Genomic DNA, 20,982 nt, shown 5'->3' with positions numbered 1-20,982 from the left:
CTAAACAAGTCACTTGAGGAATCAAAAACAATTACAAGAATTACAAAGTGTTTCGCTAGATGCTTCTAGATAAGCAGTATAAACACAATTTAAGAACAGTGAAAAATAATCGCACAATATTGAGCAGCTGCTCTTGTATGGAAACTTTTTATTATAACAACAGTGGTGAAGGAATAATCAGAGTATGCAGAGCATGAGTTGTTCTTTGTAAGAGTGGTGAAAAGTTGTATGATAAAGTTGTTATTTTGGCAAGTTGTGAAGAGGCTCTTATATAGCACTTGAGATGTTATCGTTAGGAGAAATCAATAAAGATTTCGTGTCAACTGTAGGAGATAAATGTAGTAAATTCCTTGTCCTTTCTATAATAGATTAGGAGCATAATCAAATGTTTCCTTTAAAAGGATTGTACTACAATTTGAATGCTTCCAACTTAAGTTTCTGACCAGGCGACATCTGATGGTGTATTTTTTAGCATGTGTCAGAGTGAGGTGAGCATGATCAGAGTCTTCAAAGTTAGAGTCTTCAAATATCTCTTTGCAGAATCTTCAGATAAAGTCTTCAGATATCTTTTTGTAGAGTCTTCAGATAGAGTTCTCAGAATCAGATCATTTCATTATAACTATCAATGTATAACTTATCATAATCATTTCAACTTAGAATCTTGCACACTTAAGAAAACTGTCAGGGTACTAAATTATTTCATTATTTGTTATCATCAAAACTTAGAGATACTTTGCAGAATCAAAATCGTGTCCTAACAATCTCCCCCTTTTTGATGATGACAAATCTTAGGATTTTGATGAAAAAATAAGTACTTTAAGAGATACTAAACTGAAAATGGTCAGAGTCAAATAGAAATGTAACTCCCCCTGAGATTAGAAATCTCCCCCTAAGTCTGATACTTAAAAATGATTTTTAAAGATATTTAGTATCAGATATGGGTTTTTGGGTAGAGAATTTCTTACCAGATCTTCTTAAGTTGCTTGACTTGATTTAGTAGTTTCTCAGATAAGAATCCAAGCTTCCATTGGTTCAGATAGGTCCTGAAAAATGACTTAGAACTATGCACTAATTTTATCTCAGAATGTAAGCATTGCATTTATGAGATTTAGATAAAATAGTTCATCAAAAGACTTCTATCTAATTCTCCCCCTTTTTGTCAGACTCAAAAAGTAAATAAACCACAATTTCATTGATGAGAAAACTTCAGAAAGTAAAGCGAGAAAATATCATAAAATAAGCCTTATAACTAAAAACACTTAGAAAATTTTAAAGAAAAATCCTAAAGTGTCTAAGGTTTAGGTGGATGAGGCATCCTCTGAAGTAGCTCGGTGTAACACCTCAAAATTTGCCCTCCTCTCTTGGGACTAGCATTAACATATTTGCATTTAATTTTAGGGCATTAGGCATTTCATATTGCATAACATGTGGTTACATAGTGCAAGCCATCTTCCCAAGTCTTAATCAGGAGATGAGGAAGTTCAAAGGTGCAAGCTAGGGTTCAATGACTGATCATGGGCCATCTGAGGATTGGACTGTGAATTAGGGTTTCATGATTTCCAAGGATAGTGGTCTTCATCTTGTTTGAATTGATACATCATCATCATCATGGTTGGATGTCATCAGGAGATTGGAGAAGATTCCTTGAGATTAGGGTTTTGACCACTGGTCAACCCTAATCAGTTGTATTGGGCCAATCAGGGCTGGATCAGGAGATGGGGTTTATGAAGGAGATGAGGATCATTCTATGATTATATGGTGCTTATTGAGGCTAGGGTGTCACCCTTGAGCCATTTCAGTTGGAGATTGGGGTTTAAATTGATCTATGCATTGCCAGATTCATCTATCGGATGAAAAGTCAACTGTGGTCAACTGTACATGATCTGATGGATTTGGAGGTGGAGATGAGTTAGACACACTTCATTCATGTTGGAACAAGTGTTAAATGACATTGCAAAGCTTAAAACTGAAGAAAATCAAGTCAGGACAAAAACTGCCAAAAATAGCAAGTGACTTGTAATTGAAGTTTCCAAAAATGGAAGGTTTTTGACCTCAAAAACAGAAGTCCAAGGAAGCTTCAAATGAAAAATTGTTCAACATGAAAGATGTAGATCTTGTTCTCACCTTTCCAAAAAGTCCAAGAACTTGAAAATCCGATGTACGGTTTGCGAGATATGGCTCATTGAATTTCAGAAAAGACCGTAATCAGGAGGCCATAACTTCCACATGGTTTGTCCAAATTGCAAGTTCTTTATATGCACAAACTCCATTTGACATGTACTTTGAGGGTGCATCATTGGATTTTCCCAAAAGTGGCCAAGGCAAAAAGTCACTTTTCAACTGGACAGCTGAATTGGACCAGGGGCAAAATCGTCCAAATGTCAAAATATTGGGAATTTTTGAATGGGACTTTTTCCAACACCTCAGGAATGGCATTTAGAATGTGTTTGAATTTTCATTTCATGCATAAGGCTTTTAATTTGGATTTTGTCTTGAAAAATGGAAATGACAAAAATGGACCAAATGCATACATATGGTGAATTTGAGAATGGAGCAACCAATGAGCATGAAACAAGTTTCTACAGTTCACATATGATATTTAGAAGGTGTATGTGCTGTCAAAACAGGTGGCGCTAGCTGTCATGGTGAAATTCCAATTTTACCCTTCATTTGGAAAATGACATTTTCACTTACAATGCTAATTTGGTTGATTACACACTTAAGCATGATTAAGGCTACCATATATATTCATAATCTCTTGCTAATGACAACAGAATTCACACACTCCAAGATTGGATCTCAAAACCATTCCAATTCTCTCAACTTTTATCAAGAACACAAATCTTCAAATTCATCAAACTTCTTCATTCTTCAACCAATTTTCGAAATTCTTTTTGCATCGAACTCCATTCATCATCATCTCAAACTGTTTTTGGAAATTGGAGCTTGAGGAGTAGTAATTCGCAGCTGTCCAAAGTTCACTCTCCAATGGAAAATCAAGAATTCGCACACTAGAAGCAACATTAATTGAACTTGAGCTTGGCATTCATCTTCCTGAAGCGTGTTCTACATCTGTTTTCATGATTTGAAGCTCGAAGCTCGCGGATTACTTGCCGTCATCGAAATAAGGTGCGGATTCGAGTTTCATTATTTCTTGAATTGAGATATGGTTTTTGTAGTTCATTCATTGCTGAACATGCTGCAATTCGTGGTTTTCGATTTGGTTGATTGTAGAATGAGATATAGCGATTTTTAGTTTTGAATGCGAAACTTTAAACGATCGATCCGGTTTACACGGTTAGATTTAGGTTGATTAAGTTATATATTCGTGATCTATGCATTCAGACCTTTCCAATGAGTATTAGTTTGTGCAATTTGGTGATGAAATGATTGAAACCGGTTTTGAGATGGAAGCTTGCGAACACGCGAGGAAGATGAAGCAGTGCTGGATGTAAAACGCGTTTGATCCTGTTTTTTGGCTTGGCAATTCAAAATGTTGTTTCCCTCCAGAATTGTCCTATAGCCATGCGCCAACACATTAAAATGCCACTACTGTTATTCTAATTCATCTTAACTTAATTATAATATATTCAATAATTTCTAACAAATCATTAACACATTAAATAATTCATAAAAAATAGTAAAAAAATCATAAAAATGTGGAAATTTTTTCTATGACTTCCTTGTTAACTCTAGTTTTTTTTTGACCTATTGGTCAAAGTTGTGCTTGGCAAATATTTTAGTTGACCTAGGGTTTTCTCATGTATGTCACATTTTGATACATGTTTGTAATTTGATCATGAAATGCTCATAATGTAGAATAAATTCTTGAAAATTTTTGTGGTGGTTCTTGACTCATTGAGGATTATTTATATGTAAATTTCATGAATTTTGGATACCTGGTTAGAGAGCAGCAAATTCTGGAACTTAGGTGTGACAATTTGTGTCACACCTCATTATGTCAACTTGCAGGATTTTTTTGAGTGACCTATACATGTTAGAATTGGCTGAAATTTTGCATGATGGTTAGTTAGCATGTTGAGATATTGTATGAATTTTTGTGGAATTTTACATTGCATTTTCTATTTGATCATGATTTTTCATTTCTGGAGATCATTTGTGCAAGCTCATATGACATAGGTTGGTAGAATGATTGGGAAATGCTCACATTGTATTGTATGGCCATGAAATTTGATATGCATGAACTAGACACATTGTGTGACCTCCCTGTTTTGGTCTCATCCATTTCTTTTTTGTTTTCAATGAGATATGAATTTTTGAATTGGATGTATGCATTGATGTTGTGAATTGAAGCATGTAACTGTGTCTGTTTTTGTTGATTTTCATTGACATGGTTCCATTTGCCCAATTAAGCTCAAATTTGACATGGTAGACCTTGATTGACCCCTGTTTAGGTGTATTTAATTTGAGAATTTTTGGATGTGTTTTGGTATGGATTTGAATGCAATAATTCTGTTTGTATGTTTGGTGCTTCATTTGAACCAATATGGATTGTTTTGTGCATAACATGAGCTTGGTGGATGATATAAACATGAGACCAATGATGTTTGCTTGTGTTTGATGTTAATTTGATGTTGGTTAATGAATACCTTGCTGTTTTAACTTTTTTTCTTGCTTTTGGACCCTAGGCTTGGCCTAGTGGTCTAGTTGCTAATATTTGCTTGATTTTTCAGGATCAAAAAAGCAATGTACATGGAGAATGATCCAAATCCAATTTTGATTGATGTTGTGGATGTTTGTACACTAACATAACATTTTTTTGTAGGTGTTGAAGCATAGGCTTGAGCCTTGGCTTGCCTTGTGTTGTGCATAGTTTGTTTAAACTGCTTCTTGTTGTACAGTTTGTCTGATTGATTATTGACTGAGTTTGATTGTTTCCAGGTACTTTAGTTGCTCAGTTCCTTGTGAACTATTGCTTTGCTTTGCTTAAGCAACTTGCATTTGAGGTATAACCTTCTTACTTCATGTAGTCTGGAGACCCGGCTATTACCGGGCCGGGCAAATAAATGTCTGAAGTCCTCCTTAAGAGGCAATGCTTGTGTATGTTTATTTTTAAGCCCAAGCAGGAAAAGTCCTTCAAGTAAGGCAATTGGTGGAAGGTAGGACAAGCAACCTGTCCCCCACGATTCAGTGAGTCTTCTCCTTGCTCCCATTACATGGTTGTAGCATTGAGATCAAAAGCCCAAGATCCTGTGCAGTGCACATTGAGTCAGAGTCATCGAGTATAGAAGGGTTCCCCTATTCTGGACCCATGCTCATTTGTCAGCTCTCCCTGGTTAGGGATATGAGCTGTGAGGTCTGATCCTCACTTCATCCTTTCATCTGCTTCACCTTAGCCTCGTAATGGCAAGGTTAAGAGCAAACACAGCCCGTACAGACGACTTGCTTAGGCAGTCAAACCTGATTGATTGAGCCCCTTGTTTGGCTATAGTGCGTGTTATGTGGATATCTAATTGACATGCTTGTTTGAGATACCTGTTCTCATTTGATGATGTATGATTGTATGCTTGTGTGCTAGCTTCTTTCCTGGTTAGGATAGGCTTGTTTATGCAAGTAGGATAGAAAACCGAACTTAGGGTTAACGATGCATGACAACATTAGGCTCGAGTCTCAGCTCCCTAGTTGTGTATCTTTCCCCGGTTTCTGGTTAGCAATTTAGTCCCTTTCAGGGGAACTACATCGCCCTGATCCTCGTTCCAGACGAGGTATGTAGGCAGGTGGTCGTGCGAGACCACTCCGGGCAACCTTTTTCTTTTTTGTGTGCGTTTACTTGTTATCTGACTATGTGTTTTGGTTCGGATGCCGACGTAAGCCCAGTGATTGGCAGTCGGGCTCCACGTTTGCCGTTTTGAGTGTGTTTTGGTTCGGATGCTGACGTAATTCCATCCAGTGGTTGGCGGGCTCCATGTTTGCCACCCTTGCTTGTTTATTTGTTTTGTGTTGTTTGGCGTGCGTAAGCCGAACTACAGTGGCTCTGATTCTTGTTCCAGACAAGATATGTAGGCATAAGGTGCGATACCTTATCGAGCCCGTTCCTCTTGATCCCACCTGCGTTCCCCGTGTGTGTGTGTGATGTTTAGCAACCTTTTCTTTATTCTAGGACGTGGATCCCGTCGAGTACGACGGACGTGAGGGGTGCTAATACCTTCCCCTTGCGTAACCGACTCCCGAACCTTTTCTCTCTGGTCGCGAGACCATGTCTTTCCAGGTTTCTCTGAGCGTTTCCTTTCCCTATCTTGGGATAAATAACGTTTAGTGGCGGCTCTGTGTGTTTTTATTTGAGTCTCGCCGGTTGATTTTTCGCAGGATGCGACAGCTGGCGACTTCACTGGGGACTAACAGACATGTTGACCTATGCTGGTCCATCGTCCCTAAGCGAGTCCTTCCTAGCGTTCTAGGATTGGTTTAGGTTGCTTGTATGTGTTGATTATTGCGTTTATTATTCTAACCAGTGTGTATCTATATTTGCATTAATGTCTGCATGCATCATACTATCATGTTGTTGCCGCCCTCTGCAGGTGGTTCTGTTGTTTGGGGAGGGTGTTCTGAGTGGGGCTAAAACCCAGGCCCGAGTATACACCTAGGACTAGTGTGGTCTCACGTTGCCTCTTTCATGTTAAGTCAACATGTGCCTGGCGGCGTGATGTGCCACAAGCCGGACGAGGCTCACTTGATAGTGCTCATCTCTGTGGATATTCCGCTTTGTTTGAGTCACTCCATTTGAGTTGTTGACTCTGGTGACCGATCATTCCCGGATCTTTGGTTTAGACGATTTTAAGGGAGCTACAATGGCACACCCGAAAGGGCAAACCCATTGAGTATCTCCGCCCGATTGTCGAGACCATTATCCGCCTTAGGATGACTTGATTAGAACTTACCTGTGAGGGGAGGGTTGTTCTGTCAGATGTTTGTTCAGATAGCCTCCAGATGGTGACTTTTGATCTGTGATTCAGAGACATAATTATAAGTCGGATTTATGGTCATTTATTGCCGTGACGCCGGAGTGCTGTCCGTGACTTATCAGTGGGGATCCGTTTATTTCGGATTCCCCGGGCCGAGATATTTTATCAGTGGGGATCCGTTTATTTCGGGTTCCCCGGGCCGATTCAGATAGGGGTGATGTGTCTACTCGGATATGGTTTGGTGATGATGGTGATGATGATGTATCTGTCTTCCGTTTATTTCGGAACCCGTGGGTCAGAATTGGGATTGTACATTCCTCAGATGGTTATGATCAGTTCAGAGCCCAGATTCAGTGCAAATGATCAGATGGCTTGGAGGATGGCAACGCATTGCATTCATTCATCAGCATCATTACATTTTGCATTAATTGCATCTAACCCATGTTTACCCATATGCAGGGACACTTTTGATCGAGATTCTGGTTGAGAGATTTCTGCTCCAGTATGAGGACCGGTTTGAAGAACAACATTGCTTACAGTTTCTTTGATCCAGAGATTGGTGTGCTCAAGGATATGATAGCATTGATTACTCCTGACCATGTGGGAATGTTTAGAGAGTCATACGGCGGTATTCTGAAGATGGTTTTCAGACTCACTGACTGCGACAGGAGCGCCATCCACACTCTTCTTCAGTTCTATGACCCTGGGTTGAGGTGTTTCGTTTTTCCAGACTATCTGTTGGGACCTCTGATGGAGGATTATGTCAGCATCCTGGGTATTCAGATCCGTGATCAGATTCCTTTTCATGTCACCAGAGCAGAGCCAGATGTCCTTGGAATTTCACGTGCTCTTTATTTGAGTCCGGAAATGGTCAAGGAAGGTTTGAAGGAAAAAGGAAAGCTACCCGGGTTTCATTTGAGTTTCTTGGAGGCCAATGCCAAGGAACATGCTGCTGTGGGTAACTGGAAGACGGTCTGTGCTCTGATTGCTGTGAGCATTTATGGGATTGTGTTGTTTCCTAACCAGAAGAATTTTGTGGACCATAATGCTATCAGATTGTTTATGCAGAGAAACCCTATTCCTACCCTGATTGGAGATGTCTACTATTCAGTGCATAACAGGAATGAGAAGAGGCGTGGGGGTCTGGTCAGATGCTGCTCTCAGTTGCTCTTTAGATGGTTCATGGGGTATTTGCCTTCCCGAGGTGCTTTTGTTCAGATTGACCCTAGTGTCAAGTGGTCCTTCCGATTGATGGGTCTGCGGGCTGATGACATCGCTTGGACTCATAATGGTTTAGCTGGTCGGGACTTCATCTGCAGTTGCGGGAGTTTACCTAATGTGCCTTTAGTGGGAGTTCAGGGTTGCATTAATTACAACCCGATGCTTCTCCGGAGACAGATGGGGTTTGCTATAGAGGGTCCTCCTCTCGGGCGAGAGATTCAGGAGTCCTTCTATTTCCCGATTGATGGTAACCAGACCAAGTTGAGGCAGGTATTGGACGAATGGCGAGATATCCAGAGGAGGGGTAAGGTTCCTTATGGCAAAGTCAACTGCCGGTATTTTCCACTATTTGAGGATTGGTTGCGGAAGAGGATTGAGTCTACATTTCTACCGTTTCCTGGAGGTGACTCTGTGTGTCCTAGGATCGAGGGTCCAAGTTCTTCTGTCAGCATGGAAGAATTCCTTGAGATGAAGAGGGCTAGAGATCAGTTACTTGCGGAGAAAGCGGAGTTAGAGATGACTGTTGCTCGGATTCAGACATCCAACCAAGAGATGAAAGTAAAGATGGAAGATCAGGACAAGCGGCATGCCTTGGAGGCCAAACGCTTCGAGATGGATACAACCTACTATGGGAAGATCAGCCAGGCCTTAGCATCATCTAACAAGGAGCATGACATCACCAAGGAGAAGCTGTTCAGAGCATCGAAGGTGATTGAGGATGAGAAGAGGAGGCAAATCCTTGCCAAGGAACAGAGAGATGAGAGAGCCAGAGTTCTTGCTGCAGAGTGGGAAGCGGAGAAGGCAAAGATCAGGGCTGAGAGAGATCATTACCTAGCTGAGAGAGACCATTACTTCAGGCAGATGAAGATTCATCAGAAGGAAGTTGGAAGACTACAGCAGGAGAACACCGAGCTCAGGTTCGCCGCAGAGTTCGCGAGGATGGAAGATGAGATAGGGCCACCTGCGGGACCCTCATCTAGCTAGATCTTTCATTTGTGTTGGATTACCGTCAGGCTTGTTGACGGAATTCACTTGTTTGTATTTCTTTTCCTGATTCTGGAGGATTGTATTTGGCTTTATCTGAGTTGATGTATGACTATGGCACTGATAGTGCACTCTTTTGGTTATGGATGGTGATTTTCAGTCAGTGATTGATCTTCAAGCTTTATTTGCTTTACCGTATGCACTCACACAAGCACACACATGGTTGGGGGTATTCATGCCAAATCACATATCTCCGATCTGCACGATGAGATTGAATGCTGAATATAAGAAGTTTGCCGCGGATTGTTATATGTCTCAATGAAGCCAGGATCGAGAGACAAAGTGTTCTTCATATGGATAGACATTGCATTCATGCATAATAACTTGTTTTCTGTTTTGCAGGTGTCAGTTTCTAACCTGTTTTGATTGACACAGGAATGATGAATTCGTCCAACGCTGACATTCTCGAGCTGAAAAAGAGGATGGGAGAACTGATCAGTGTCATGCAAGAGTTCGCCTTGGAGCAAAAGGTAATTGCCGAAAAGGTGAGGAGGATTGAAGACTGGTTGAAGATGGGGAACATGCAAGGAAACACTTCGTTGTCTGGACCGAAGAAATCCTTTGGTAATGACCAGTGCAAGGATGAGGGTGACTCGAGTGTTGTGTACGCCCAGAGAGGACACGGTAGAGGTCGTTACTACCAGCACACTGCTGCAGTAACCATCCCTGCTGGTAATCAGTCAATCCGGCAGCAACCTCAGCCAACTCCACAGAAGAGACAGGGAGCTGGGAATCAGGTGAAAGGAAAAGGGGTTGATCGTCATTTTGACAAGCCACCCATGCCATATGCTGCTCTGTTTAAAAAGTTGATGGATCTGGGGATGGTTCAGCCAAGGACGTTAGCTCCATTGAGAGCAGATCAGTGGCCACCAAACTATAATGAGAACGCCAGGTGTGAATTTCATTCTGGTACGCAGGGGCATGACATTGAGGGTTGTAGAGCCTTTAAGCATACTGTTCAAGACCTGCTGGAGTCCAAGGCCCTCCATTTTTCACTATTGACAGATGTTAATGCTAATCCCATACCGGCGCATGGTCAGGTGATGGGGAATGCAATTACTGAAGATTCAAATTACACCCGGGCAGTGGGTAAAGAAACTAACAGTGACTGGGGAATTGATCAGTGGATAAAATCGTGCGTGCCAGGGAGCTGGAAGGCCTAAAAGATCAACACTGTTACTCGTCTGGAAGAGTATTATTTCTTGTTTTCAGTTTATTTGCATGAAAGCCATACGTGTTGCCCGACACGCAATGGTCCATTGTAAGGGCCACCTCATGTTTAAATTTGCATTTCTGCATCATGAATAAAAGGATGTTTTTCAGTCAAAAAGCGGCGTTCCCTGTTTTTCATTTATTTTTGCAGTTTAAAAACAAAATAAAAATGACAATGTTTATTTTCATTTTTATCTTTTTGTTTTGTCTCGTTCCGACTTCAAAAACAAGTTTCCGGATCTCGTCGATAACAATTTGGTTACCCCTCATATGACTTCGATAAACCGATCTATCTTGCTGAAGAAGAAGACGAAGAAGACTGTGATCTGCTGGAATTAATCAGATTGCTAAAACAAGAGGAGAAGGTGATTCAGCCGCCCGAGGAGCGGGTTGAGATTGTTATTCCACGCACCGCCGAGGTCAGGAAGGAGATGAAAATCCGGGCCGTTTCAGAGGCAAGTTGAAAGCAGGATGGTAGGCTTGTTGGAAGAGCATGTGGATGTCTCTACCTGGTCATGTCAGGGTATGCCGAGACAGATACCGATATCATTATGCTCAAGCTACTATGGAAAGAAGACTGCCTTCTAAAGAAGCAGAACGCCAGTGCCTATATCAGAGAGCCATGGTGACTTTGTTTCATGATATGATTCATCATGAAATCGATTGCTATGTTGATGACATGATAGCAAAGTCCCATGTTGAAGTGGGACGTCTGGATAGACCGGCTTATGTGTTTGCTGTTGATACGGCCTCTGATGATGAGAAGCCGTGGTATTATGATATCAAGCGCTATCTAGAGGCTCAAGAGTATCCTGAGGGAGCATCGAAGAAAGATAGAAAGACTCTGCGGAGGTTAGCCATGGTGTTCTACCTGAATAAGGATGGGGTTTTGTATAAGCGGAATTTTGATTGGGTCTTGCTCAGATGTGTTGATGATGCAGAAGCAAGCCAATTGATGAAAGAGGTTCATGAGGGATCGTTCGGTACCCATGCCAGTGGGAATGCAATGGTGAAGAAGCTGCTGAGAGCAGGTTATTATTGGATGACAATGGAGGCCCAATGTTTTAATTTCGTGCGGAAGTGTCATAAATGCCAGATTTATGCTGATAAGGTGCACGTGCCTCCAAATCCGTTGAGCTTAATGTCGTCTCCATGGCCGTTTGCTATGTGGGGCATTGATATGATTGGAAAGATAGAGCCTACGGCTTCGAATGGGCACAGATTCATATTAGTGGCTATTGATTACTTCACCAAGTGGGTAGAAGCAGCCTCTTATACGAATGTGACGAAGCAGGTTGTTGCTAGATTTCTCAAGAGAGACATCATTTGCCGATATGGAGTTCCCGAGAGAATCATTACTGATAATGGTTCTAACTTGAATAATAAGATGATGGCAGAGCTGTGTCGGGAATTCAAGATTGAGCATCACAATTCTTCTCCCTATCGTCCGAAGATGAATGGGGCGGTTGAGGCAGCCAACAAGAATATAAAGAAGATTGTGCAGAAAATGGTGGTAACCTACAAGGATTGGCATGAGATGTTGCCGTTTGCATTGCATGGGTATCGAACGTCGGTGCGCACATCTACTGGGGCAACTCCATTCTCGTTGGTATATGGGATGGAGGCTGTACTACCTGTTGAGGTTCAGATTCCCTCGTTGAGAGTCCTGATGGACGTGAAGTTGCAAGAGGCTGAATGGGTAAGGACCCGGTACGAAGAGTTGAGCCTGATTGAGGAAAAGAGGCTAGCAGCCATCTGTCATGGGCAGTTGTATCAGCAACGGATGAAGTGTGCTTTTGACAAGAAGGTGCGACCTCGGGTGTATCACGTAGGTGATATGGTGCTGAAAAGGATCCTTCCTCCTCAAAACGATCGAAGGGGCAAATGGACACCGAATTATGAAGGTCCATTCGTGGTCAAGAAGGTTTTCTCTGGCGGAGCCTTGTTGTTAACGACCATGGATGGTGAGGATTTTCCATCCCCTGTGAATGCGGACGCAGTTAAAAAATACTTCGTATAAATTGACCCGCTGGACGAAAAGAACAAAATAGTCCAGGCAAAAATGGGCATCCCGGCGAACCAAAAACAGAAAAGAGGTTCGGGCAAAAATTAGGGATAAAAATGAAAATGTACACCCGGCAAGTCGAAAACCTGAGAAGGCGACTTGGGCAAAAATGGGTATCCCGGTGGACTGAAAACCCGAAAGGGCGGTCCAGGCAAAAGAGGGATTGAAACGAACAACTGCGTCCAGCATGATCGTTTGCGCTTTGGTTAAAGCATCATGGATAATACCCGGTAGGGATCAGTTAGAATCGTCTTATTCAGAAGGCAGAAAGCATGGAGAGTCTGAGGACATATGGGGTGTAACCGAGTTGGAACTCGATGAGATCACGGGTTTCACATTGCCATTAGGATAGATTTTTCCTTTTGAGCGCAATTACCTCTTTTCAGGAATTGCTTCCTTTTGTATTGCTCATTTGAGCCACACACTTTTTCCATCAATAAAATGCATATTCAGTCAAATAATTTTGTTTTTGTTTTTCATTACCGCTTTGATTGCGAAAACATCCAGATATTTTTGATAAAGAATGTTGCATTTTAATACATACAGGTCCCTTCCAATGCATGTTTATAAGCTTGAAAGCTTGAAATCTTATTTGGAAGGTTGAGTGACCCAAGTGTTGAAATCTTGACACGCCTGGGGCACGGTTTTATCTAACGATCTGTTTTGCAGGAACTGTTAGATACTTTTCACTCACTTGCAGGTTGTGATGTGGAAGCTTTGGCAAGAGAAATCCCCAGAGAGTCCGGTCAGGGACGAGTGTATGAAAGATGACGAAGGCGTTGAGGCGTACGACGATCCTTGATGATAATCAAGAAGACTCTTCAAAGTCAGAAGATTTGAAAGTCTGTAGGAATTCCCCGCAGAGTTCGGTCCGGGACGAAGAAGGGTGACGAAGAGACGACGGAGGGACGTCCGACGACCTTTGGAATTAACCAAGAAGACTCTTCAAAGTCGGAAAATTGAGATTTCTGTATAAATCCCAGGAGTACGTTCTCGTCGAGCACGGAGCGGCTTGGAATACAAGATGATGGAGCAGAAAAGGTCCAGATGAGTCTGGGAATTCTCATTTTCCAGCTAAGTCCCTAAGCAGAATCCGGGGACTAGCTCCTCAGCCGAGTCAGTATGGTTATACCCAGGCAGATTTACAACGGTGTTTCCTCGGCAGCCAGGTCAGAAGGTTGTTATTCCCCGAGTGGAGCGGGTCTTTTTCAAAGAAATATATCTCCAACAGTGTTCATCCTACCAGTGGATTGAACAAGTTCCCGTAGTGGACAAATTTTTGCATCCCCCAGCTGAGATGATTCTACCTATGGATTGCGTGGGTTGTCCCCAGCGGAATGGTATGCGGTTCCTTAGCAGGGTCGGGATGGTTATCCCCAGCAGGTGATATATGGATGTTTCCCCAGTGGAGCCTGGAGGTTGCTATTCCCCTAGCAGAGTATCTGTGAGTATTTCCCCAGTGAAGTCAGCGGGTATCTGTGAGGGTTTTCCCGAGGCGGAGTCAGGATTGCTATCCCCAGCAAGTCAAAGACTGTTGTATCCCCACAGAGTGTTGGTGGGTGCTTATCCCCAGCAGTTTCTCGAGTGGATTGGGTGCGAAAGAGGTTCTTCCCAACAAGGGTTGCCTTATTCCCAGCAGCAGTTATTCCCCAGCAGGGTGGAATTGGAGCGGTGACGAGTTCCTCAGCAGAGAGTCTCGTGTTCCCCAGAAGAATCCCTTGAGGGGGATGTTTTTATTTTTATGCATTCATCATGAAAAAATGACATGGCATATTGCATAGGAAAATAATAAATCGCGTAGCATTTCCATAATTATGGAGCATTACGCAGAAAAATCAATCATGCATCATTGCAAGCATAGGCTAGTCTCAAGCCGTGGTTACCGTTTGAGATATGGTTCTGCCAGTGGGTGAAGATGCTATTCGAGCCGTGATTACCGTTTGAGGAGTGGTTTCACTAGTTGGAAAATCATCAGTATTGCAAGTATCAGTTACTCGGGCCGTGGTTACCGCTTGAGATTTGTTGTACCCCAGTAGTACGATACTGGATGAGTTTTTCCGTCGGACAGAGATGGAAATAAAATCAGAGGACGTTACGCGATCAGCGCGATTCCGGGGTTCAAATGCAATGATTGGGGATCAGTGGCGTTCAGGCCAATTTCCGATTCTCAGATCGAAGAAGTTTCCGACGATCAGGTCGATGTACTTATGGCATTCAGGCCAATTTTCCGGTATTCAGACCGAGGCGGTATTCAGACCGAAGTGGCGTTCAGGCCAATTTCCGATTTTCCGGTGTTCAGATCGAAGAAGTTTCCGACGATCAGGTCGATGTACTTATGGCATTCAGGCCAATTTTCCGGTATTCAGACCGAGGCGGTATTCAGACCGAAGTGGCGTTCAGGCCAATTTCCGATTCTCAGATCGAAGAAGTTTCCGACGATCAGGTCGATGTACTTATGGCATTCAGGCCAATTTTCCGGTATTCAGACCGAGGCGGTATTCAGACCGAAGTGGCGTTCAGGCCAATTTCCGATTCTCAGATCGAAGAAGTTTCCGACGATCAGGTCGATGTACTTATGGCATTCAGGCCAATTTTCCGGTATTCAGACCGAGGCGGTATTCAGACCGAAGTGGCGTTCAGGCCAATTTCCGATTCTCAGATCGAAGAAGTTTCCGACGATCAGGTCGATGTACTTATGGCATTCAGGCCAATTTTCCGGTATTCAGACCGAGGCGGTATTCAGACCGAAGTGGCGTTCAGGCCAATTTCCGATTCTCAGATCGAAGAAGTTTCCGACGATCAGGTCGATGTACTTGTGGCATTCAGGCCAGTTTTCCGGTATTCAGACCGAGGCGGTATTCAGACCGAAGTGGCGTTCAGGCCGATTTTCCGGTGTTCAGATCGAAGAAGTTTCCGACGATCAGGTCGATGTACTTATGGCATTCAGGCCAATTTTCCGGTATTCAGACCGAGGCGGTATTCAGACCGAAGTGGCGTTCAGGCCGATTTTCCGGTGTTCAGACCGAAGAAGTTTCCGACGATCAGGTCGATGTACTTGTGGCATTCAGGCCAGTTTTCCGGTATTCAGATCGAGGTGGTATTTAGACCGAAGTGGTTTTCAGACCAAGAAGGAGAAAAGAAGTTCCGGGGTTCAAGAAAAGCAAAAAATATAACAATAAGGAAAGAAAGAATGAGAATCCCGAGTGGATGTGTGGTGATCAGACCATGGTTATCCCTGTGTTACCATTTATTTTGGTATCCAGGTCGACGTTTTCCGAAACTGTTTCTTCGCCGATGCTGACAGGCGCTGTTAATTATATCCCATCAGAGTGCAAATTGTTCGTCTGTTCTTGGTATTCAATCACTCTTCACCCTGATCATCCGAAAGCCGAGGCTATTTCGTATCGACAGGTTCACAGTGGATTGAATAGGGGCAGCTGTAACACCTCAAAATTTGCCCTCCTCTCTTGGGACTAGCATTAACATATTTGCATTTAATTTTAGGGCATTAGGCATTTCATATTGCATAACATGTGGTTACATAGTGCAAGCCATCTTCCCAAGTCTTAATCAGGAGATGAGGAAGTTCAAAGGTGCAAGCTAGGGTTCAATGACTGATCATGGGCCATCTGAGGATTGGACTGTGAATTAGGGTTTCATGATTTCCAAGGATAGTGGTCTTCATCTTGTTTGAATTGATACATCATCATCATCATGGTTGGATGTCATCAGGAGATTGGAGAAGATTCCTTGAGATTAGGGTTTTGACCACTGGTCAACCCTAATCAGTTGTATTGGGCCAATCAGGGCTGGATCAGGAGATGGGGTTTATGAAGGAGATGAGGATCATTCTATGATTATATGGTGCTTATTGAGGCTAGGGTGTCACCCTTGAGCCATTTCAGTTGGAGATTGGGGTTTAAATTGATCTATGCATTGCCAGATTCATCTATCGGATGAAAAGTCAACTGTGGTCAACTGTACATGATCTGATGGATTTGGAGGTGGAGATGAGTTAGACACACTTCATTCATGTTGGAACAAGTGTTAAATGACATTGCAAAGCTTAAAACTGAAGAAAATCAAGTCAGGACAAAAACTGCCAAAAATAGCAAGTGACTTGTAATTGAAGTTTCCAAAAATGGAAGGTTTTTGACCTCAAAAACAGAAGTCCAAGGAAGCTTCAAATGAAAAATTGTTCAACATGAAAGATGTAGATCTTGTTCTCACCTTTCCAAAAAGTCCAAGAACTTGAAAATCCGATGTACGGTTTGCGAGATATGGCTCATTGAATTTCAGAAAAGACCGTAATCAGGAGGCCATAACTTCCACATGGTTTGTCCAAATTGCAAGTTCTTTATATGCACAAACTCCATTTGACATGTACTTTGAGGGTGCATCATTGGATTTTCCCAAAAGTGGCCAAGGCAAAAAGTCACTTTTCAACTGGACAGCTGAATTGGACCAGGGGCAAAATCGTCCAAATGTCAAAATATTGGGAATTTTTGAATGGGACTTTTTCCAACACCTCAGGAATGGCATTTAGAATGTGTTTGAATTTTCATTTCATGCATAAGGCTTTTAATTTGGATTTTGTCTTGAAAAATGGAAATGACAAAAATGGACCAAATGCATACATATGGTGAATTTGAGAATGGAGCAACCAATGAGCATGAAACAAGTTTCTACAGTTCACATATGATATTTAGAAGGTGTATGTGCTGTCAAAACAGGTGGCGCTAGCTGTCATGGTGAAATTCCAATTTTACCCTTCATTTGGAAAATGACATTTTCACTTACAATGCTAATTTGGTTGATTACACACTTAAGCATGATTAAGGCTACCATATATATTCATAATCTCTTGCTAATGACAACAGAATTCACACACTCCAAGATTGGATCTCAAAACCATTCCAATTCTCTCAACTTTTATCAAGAACACAAATCTTCAAATTCATCAAACTTCTTCATTCTTCAACCAATTTTCGAAATTCTTTTTGCATCGAACTCCATTCATCATCATCTCAAACTGTTTTTGGAAATTGGAGCTTGAGGAGTAGTAATTCGCAGCTGTCCAAAGTTCACTCTCCAATGGAAAATCAAGAATTCGCACACTAGAAGCAACATTAATTGAACTTGAGCTTGGCATTCATCTTCCTGAAGCGTGTTCTACATCTGTTTTCATGATTTGAAGCTCGAAGCTCGCGGATTACTTGCCGTCATCGAAATAAGGTGCGGATTCGAGTTTCATTATTTCTTGAATTGAGATATGGTTTTTGTAGTTCATTCATTGCTGAACATGCTGCAATTCGTGGTTTTCGATTTGGTTGATTGTAGAATGAGATATAGCGATTTTTAGTTTTGAATGCGAAACTTTAAACGATCGATCCGGTTTACACGGTTAGATTTAGGTTGATTAAGTTATATATTCGTGATCTATGCATTCAGACCTTTCCAATGAGTATTAGTTTGTGCAATTTGGTGATGAAATGATTGAAACCGGTTTTGAGATGGAAGCTTGCGAACACGCGAGGAAGATGAAGCAGTGCTGGATGTAAAACGCGTTTGATCCTGTTTTTTGGCTTGGCAATTCAAAATGTTGTTTCCCTCCAGAATTGTCCTATAGCCATGCGCCAACACATTAAAATGCCACTACTGTTATTCTAATTCATCTTAACTTAATTATAATATATTCAATAATTTCTAACAAATCATTAACACATTAAATAATTCATAAAAAATAGTAAAAAAATCATAAAAATGTGGAAATTTTTTCTATGACTTCCTTGTTAACTCTAGTTTTTTTTTGACCTATTGGTCAAAGTTGTGCTTGGCAAATATTTTAGTTGACCTAGGGTTTTCTCATGTATGTCACATTTTGATACATGTTTGTAATTTGATCATGAAATGCTCATAATGTAGAATAAATTCTTGAAAATTTTTGTGGTGGTTCTTGACTCATTGAGGATTATTTATATGTAAATTTCATGAATTTTGGATACCTGGTTAGAGAGCAGCAAATTCTGGAACTTAGGTGTGACAATTTGTGTCACACCTCATTATGTCAACTTGCAGGATTTTTTTGAGTGACCTATACATGTTAGAATTGGCTGAAATTTTGCATGATGGTTAGTTAGCATGTTGAGATATTGTATGAATTTTTGTGGAATTTTACATTGCATTTTCTATTTGATCATGATTTTTCATTTCTGGAGATCATTTGTGCAAGCTCATATGACATAGGTTGGTAGAATGATTGGGAAATGCTCACATTGTATTGTATGGCCATGAAATTTGATATGCATGAACTAGACACATTGTGTGACCTCCCTGTTTTGGTCTCATCCATTTCTTTTTTGTTTTCAATGAGATATGAATTTTTGAATTGGATGTATGCATTGATGTTGTGAATTGAAGCATGTAACTGTGTCTGTTTTTGTTGATTTTCATTGACATGGTTCCATTTGCCCAATTAAGCTCAAATTTGACATGGTAGACCTTGATTGACCCCTGTTTAGGTGTATTTAATTTGAGAATTTTTGGATGTGTTTTGGTATGGATTTGAATGCAATAATTCTGTTTGTATGTTTGGTGCTTCATTTGAACCAATATGGATTGTTTTGTGCATAACATGAGCTTGGTGGATGATATAAACATGAGACCAATGATGTTTGCTTGTGTTTGATGTTAATTTGATGTTGGTTAATGAATACCTTGCTGTTTTAACTTTTTTTCTTGCTTTTGGACCCTAGGCTTGGCCTAGTGGTCTAGTTGCTAATATTTGCTTGATTTTTCAGGATCAAAAAAGCAATGTACATGGAGAATGATCCAAATCCAATTTTGATTGATGTTGTGGATGTTTGTACACTAACATAACATTTTTTTGTAGGTGTTGAAGCATAGGCTTGAGCCTTGGCTTGCCTTGTGTTGTGCATAGTTTGTTTAAACTGCTTCTTGTTGTACAGTTTGTCTGATTGATTATTGACTGAGTTTGATTGTTTCCAGGTACTTTAGTTGCTCAGTTCCTTGTGAACTATTGCTTTGCTTTGCTTAAGCAACTTGCATTTGAGGTATAACCTTCTTACTTCATGTAGTCTGGAGACCCGGCTATTACCGGGCCGGGCAAATAAATGTCTGAAGTCCTCCTTAAGAGGCAATGCTTGTGTATGTTTATTTTTAAGCCCAAGCAGGAAAAGTCCTTCAAGTAAGGCAATTGGTGGAAGGTAGGACAAGCAACCTGTCCCCCACGATTCAGTGAGTCTTCTCCTTGCTCCCATTACATGGTTGTAGCATTGAGATCAAAAGCCCAAGATCCTGTGCAGTGCACATTGAGTCAGAGTCATCGAGTATAGAAGGGTTCCCCTATTCTGGACCCATGCTCATTTGTCAGCTCTCCCTGGTTAGGGATATGAGCTGTGAGGTCTGATCCTCACTTCATCCTTTCATCTGCTTCACCTTAGCCTCGTAATGGCAAGGTTAAGAGCAAACACAGCCCGTACAGACGACTTGCTTAGGCAGTCAAACCTGATTGATTGAGCCCCTTGTTTGGCTATAGTGCGTGTTATGTGGATATCTAATTGACATGCTTGTTTGAGATACCTGTTCTCATTTGATGATGTATGATTGTATGCTTGTGTGCTAGCTTCTTTCCTGGTTAGGATAGGCTTGTTTATGCAAGTAGGATAGAAAACCGAACTTAGGGTTAACGATGCATGACAACATTAGGCTCGAGTCTCAGCTCCCTAGTTGTGTATCTTTCCCCGGTTTCTGGTTAGCAATTTAGTCCCTTTCAGGGGAACTACATCGCCCTGATCCTCGTTCCAGACGAGGTATGTAGGCAGGTGGTCGTGCGAGACCACTCCGGGCAACCTTTTTCTTTTTTGTGTGCGTTTACTTGTTATCTGACTATGTGTTTTGGTTCGGATGCCGACGTAAGCCCAGTGATTGGCAGTCGGGCTCCACGTTTGCCGTTTTGAGTGTGTTTTGGTTCGGATGCTGACGTAATTCCATCCAGTGGTTGGCGGGCTCCATGTTTGCCACCCTTGCTTGTTTATTTGTTTTGTGTTGTTTGGCGTGCGTAAGCCGAACTACAGTGGCTCTGATTCTTGTTCCAGACAAGATATGTAGGCATAAGGTGCGATACCTTATCGAGCCCGTTCCTCTTGATCCCACCTGCGTTCCCCGTGTGTGTGTGTGATGTTTAGCAACCTTTTCTTTATTCTAGGACGTGGATCCCGTCGAGTACGACGGACGTGAGGGGTGCTAATACCTTCCCCTTGCGTAACCGACTCCCGAACCTTTTCTCTCTGGTCGCGAGACCATGTCTTTCCAGGTTTCTCTGAGCGTTTCCTTTCCCTATCTTGGGATAAATAACGTTTAGTGGCGGCTCTGTGTGTTTTTATTTGAGTCTCGCCGGTTGATTTTTCGCAGGATGCGACACTCGGCTAGCATGTTCTGAATGTTGTTGTTGACCTGATCTTATTTGTCGAGTCTGGTTCTGATTAGTTGTTGTTC

General features: G+C 41.8%; 1 protein-coding gene across 5 annotated transcripts; it reads left to right on the top strand.

Moving 5' to 3' along the window:
- The first annotated feature begins 2,763 nt into the window (after positions 1-2,763).
- On the top strand, positions 2,764-20,513 carry LOC127091292 (uncharacterized). Of its 5 annotated transcripts, XM_051029901.1 has the most exons (3): positions 2,764-3,129; positions 4,903-4,967; positions 7,383-9,291. In XM_051029901.1, exon 3 carries the CDS (start codon positions 7,428-7,430, stop codon positions 9,126-9,128), a length of 1,701 nt encoding a protein of 566 aa, XP_050885858.1. In that variant the 5' UTR covers positions 2,764-3,129; positions 4,903-4,967; positions 7,383-7,427; the 3' UTR covers positions 9,129-9,291. The 5 variants fall into 5 exon arrangements, 3 of the variants coding, with proteins under 3 accessions (XP_050885858.1, XP_050885859.1, XP_050885860.1); XR_007791903.1 differs by lacking the exons at positions 4,903-4,967; positions 7,383-9,291 and adding an exon at positions 19,474-20,513; XM_051029902.1 differs by lacking the exon at positions 4,903-4,967.
- Positions 20,514-20,982: the final 469 nt, after the last annotated feature.

This window comes from Lathyrus oleraceus, chromosome 6 (assembly GCF_024323335.1).
Source record: "Lathyrus oleraceus cultivar Zhongwan6 chromosome 6, CAAS_Psat_ZW6_1.0, whole genome shotgun sequence".
NCBI lineage: Eukaryota > Viridiplantae > Streptophyta > Magnoliopsida > Fabales > Fabaceae > Lathyrus > Lathyrus oleraceus.
Note: the sequence above shows the minus strand (reverse complement) of the source record. Positions and strands in the feature narration are given on the sequence as shown.

Excerpts from the sequence above, each read along its gene's own strand:
- LOC127091292 (XM_051029902.1), top strand. The coding sequence starts at position 7,428 with ATGAGGACCGGTTTGAAGAACAACATTGCTTACAGTTTCTTTGATCCA.